Source organism: Mandrillus leucophaeus, unplaced genomic scaffold (assembly GCF_000951045.1).
Source record: "Mandrillus leucophaeus isolate KB7577 unplaced genomic scaffold, Mleu.le_1.0 Scaffold11, whole genome shotgun sequence".
In the NCBI taxonomy this organism is placed as follows: Eukaryota; Metazoa; Chordata; class Mammalia; order Primates; family Cercopithecidae; genus Mandrillus; species Mandrillus leucophaeus.
In genome coordinates, this window is record NW_012099209.1 from 3,274,867 (window position 1) to 3,276,014 (window position 1,148).

The 1,148-nt window shown below is 55.6% G+C and overlaps 1 protein-coding gene across 1 annotated transcript in view; it reads right to left on the reverse strand.

The window, feature by feature from the left end:
- Positions 1-167, reverse strand: part of HOMER3 (homer scaffolding protein 3) — a 16,900-nt gene extending 16,733 nt beyond the window's left edge. Inside the window, exon 1 of the mRNA XM_011990558.1 lies at positions 33-167. Within this exon, the coding sequence (XP_011845948.1) occupies positions 33-46 (14 nt within the window). The 5' untranslated portion in view covers positions 47-167. The remainder of the gene's footprint in view (positions 1-32) is intronic.
- Positions 168-1,148: the final 981 nt, after the last annotated feature.

The following is a 1,148-nucleotide window of genomic DNA, read 5'->3' on the forward strand; positions in this document are numbered from 1 at the left end:
CCCCTGCCACGCCCCCAAGTCCCGCCCCTCACCCCTCAGACAGCATCTTCTTCAGCCGCTCCCGCTCTGTGGGGCCGGGGGCATCAGCGCTCTGGCTGCGGAACAGTTTTTCCTCGCCAGGGCCGTTGGCACTGACGAGGGGGCTCGGGGGCACCTGTGCATGGGGAAGAGTAGGTCATGACCCCACATCAGCTGGGATCAAGGCTGATGTGACTGGGGTCGTCACATCGGGGGTCCAATTGACCTACGCACCCTAAGCAGGTCCTTCACAGCACAGGATCCAAGTGTGTCCCTCCTCACCTCATGCACCCTCCATGGCTCCCTATGGCCCCTAGGCTGGGAGTTCCATGCCCACGCCCTCAACCTTGCCTTCCTGGGCTTTCACCACCCCCAGGAGCAAGTCTGATGCAGGTTAGTCTAAACCAAGATACTTGGAACCTGTAAAGTAGGGGAGGGGGACAATCGAACAGCTCCCTGCTTTCCCTTCCCTGCAGCCGAACTTCAACATCCCGTTTAGGATGTCAGCAGGAAGTCCAGCCCAGGCTGAATCCGTATTTCAGGAGCAACCCCACTGCCTGGACCACTGGCTTTGAGGGTAGACAGAGTCCAGCCTGCTTTTTTTCATCTCTGCAACCCCTCTGCACAGCCCTGGACCTGGTACCCAGCAGGTGCTCAATAAATAAAGCTGACTAAATTAATATGGGAAAACACGCAGGGATAGTTAGTTGTTCTGCCTCACACTTAGCCATTTCTTTCTTTCCTTTTTTTCTTTGAGACAGAGTCACACTCTGTCACCCAGGCTGGAGTGCAGTGGCACGATCTCGGCTCACTGCAACCTCCACCTCCTGGGTTCAAGCGATTCTCCTGCCTCAGCCTCAACCTCCTGGGACTACAGGCGCATGCTACCACGCCTGGCTGATTTTTGTATTTTTCAGTAGAGACAGGGTATCACCATGTTGGCCAGGCTGGTCTTGAACTCCTGGCCTCAAGTGCTCCTCCCGCCTCAGCCTTCCAAATTGCTGGGATTACAGGCGTGAGTCACTGCGCCCGGCCACACTTAGCATTTCAATTTCTAGTCTTCCATCCTGCCATCTGAGCTGATTTTTTTTTTTTCCCAAGACAGAGTCTCACTCTGTCACCCAGGCTGG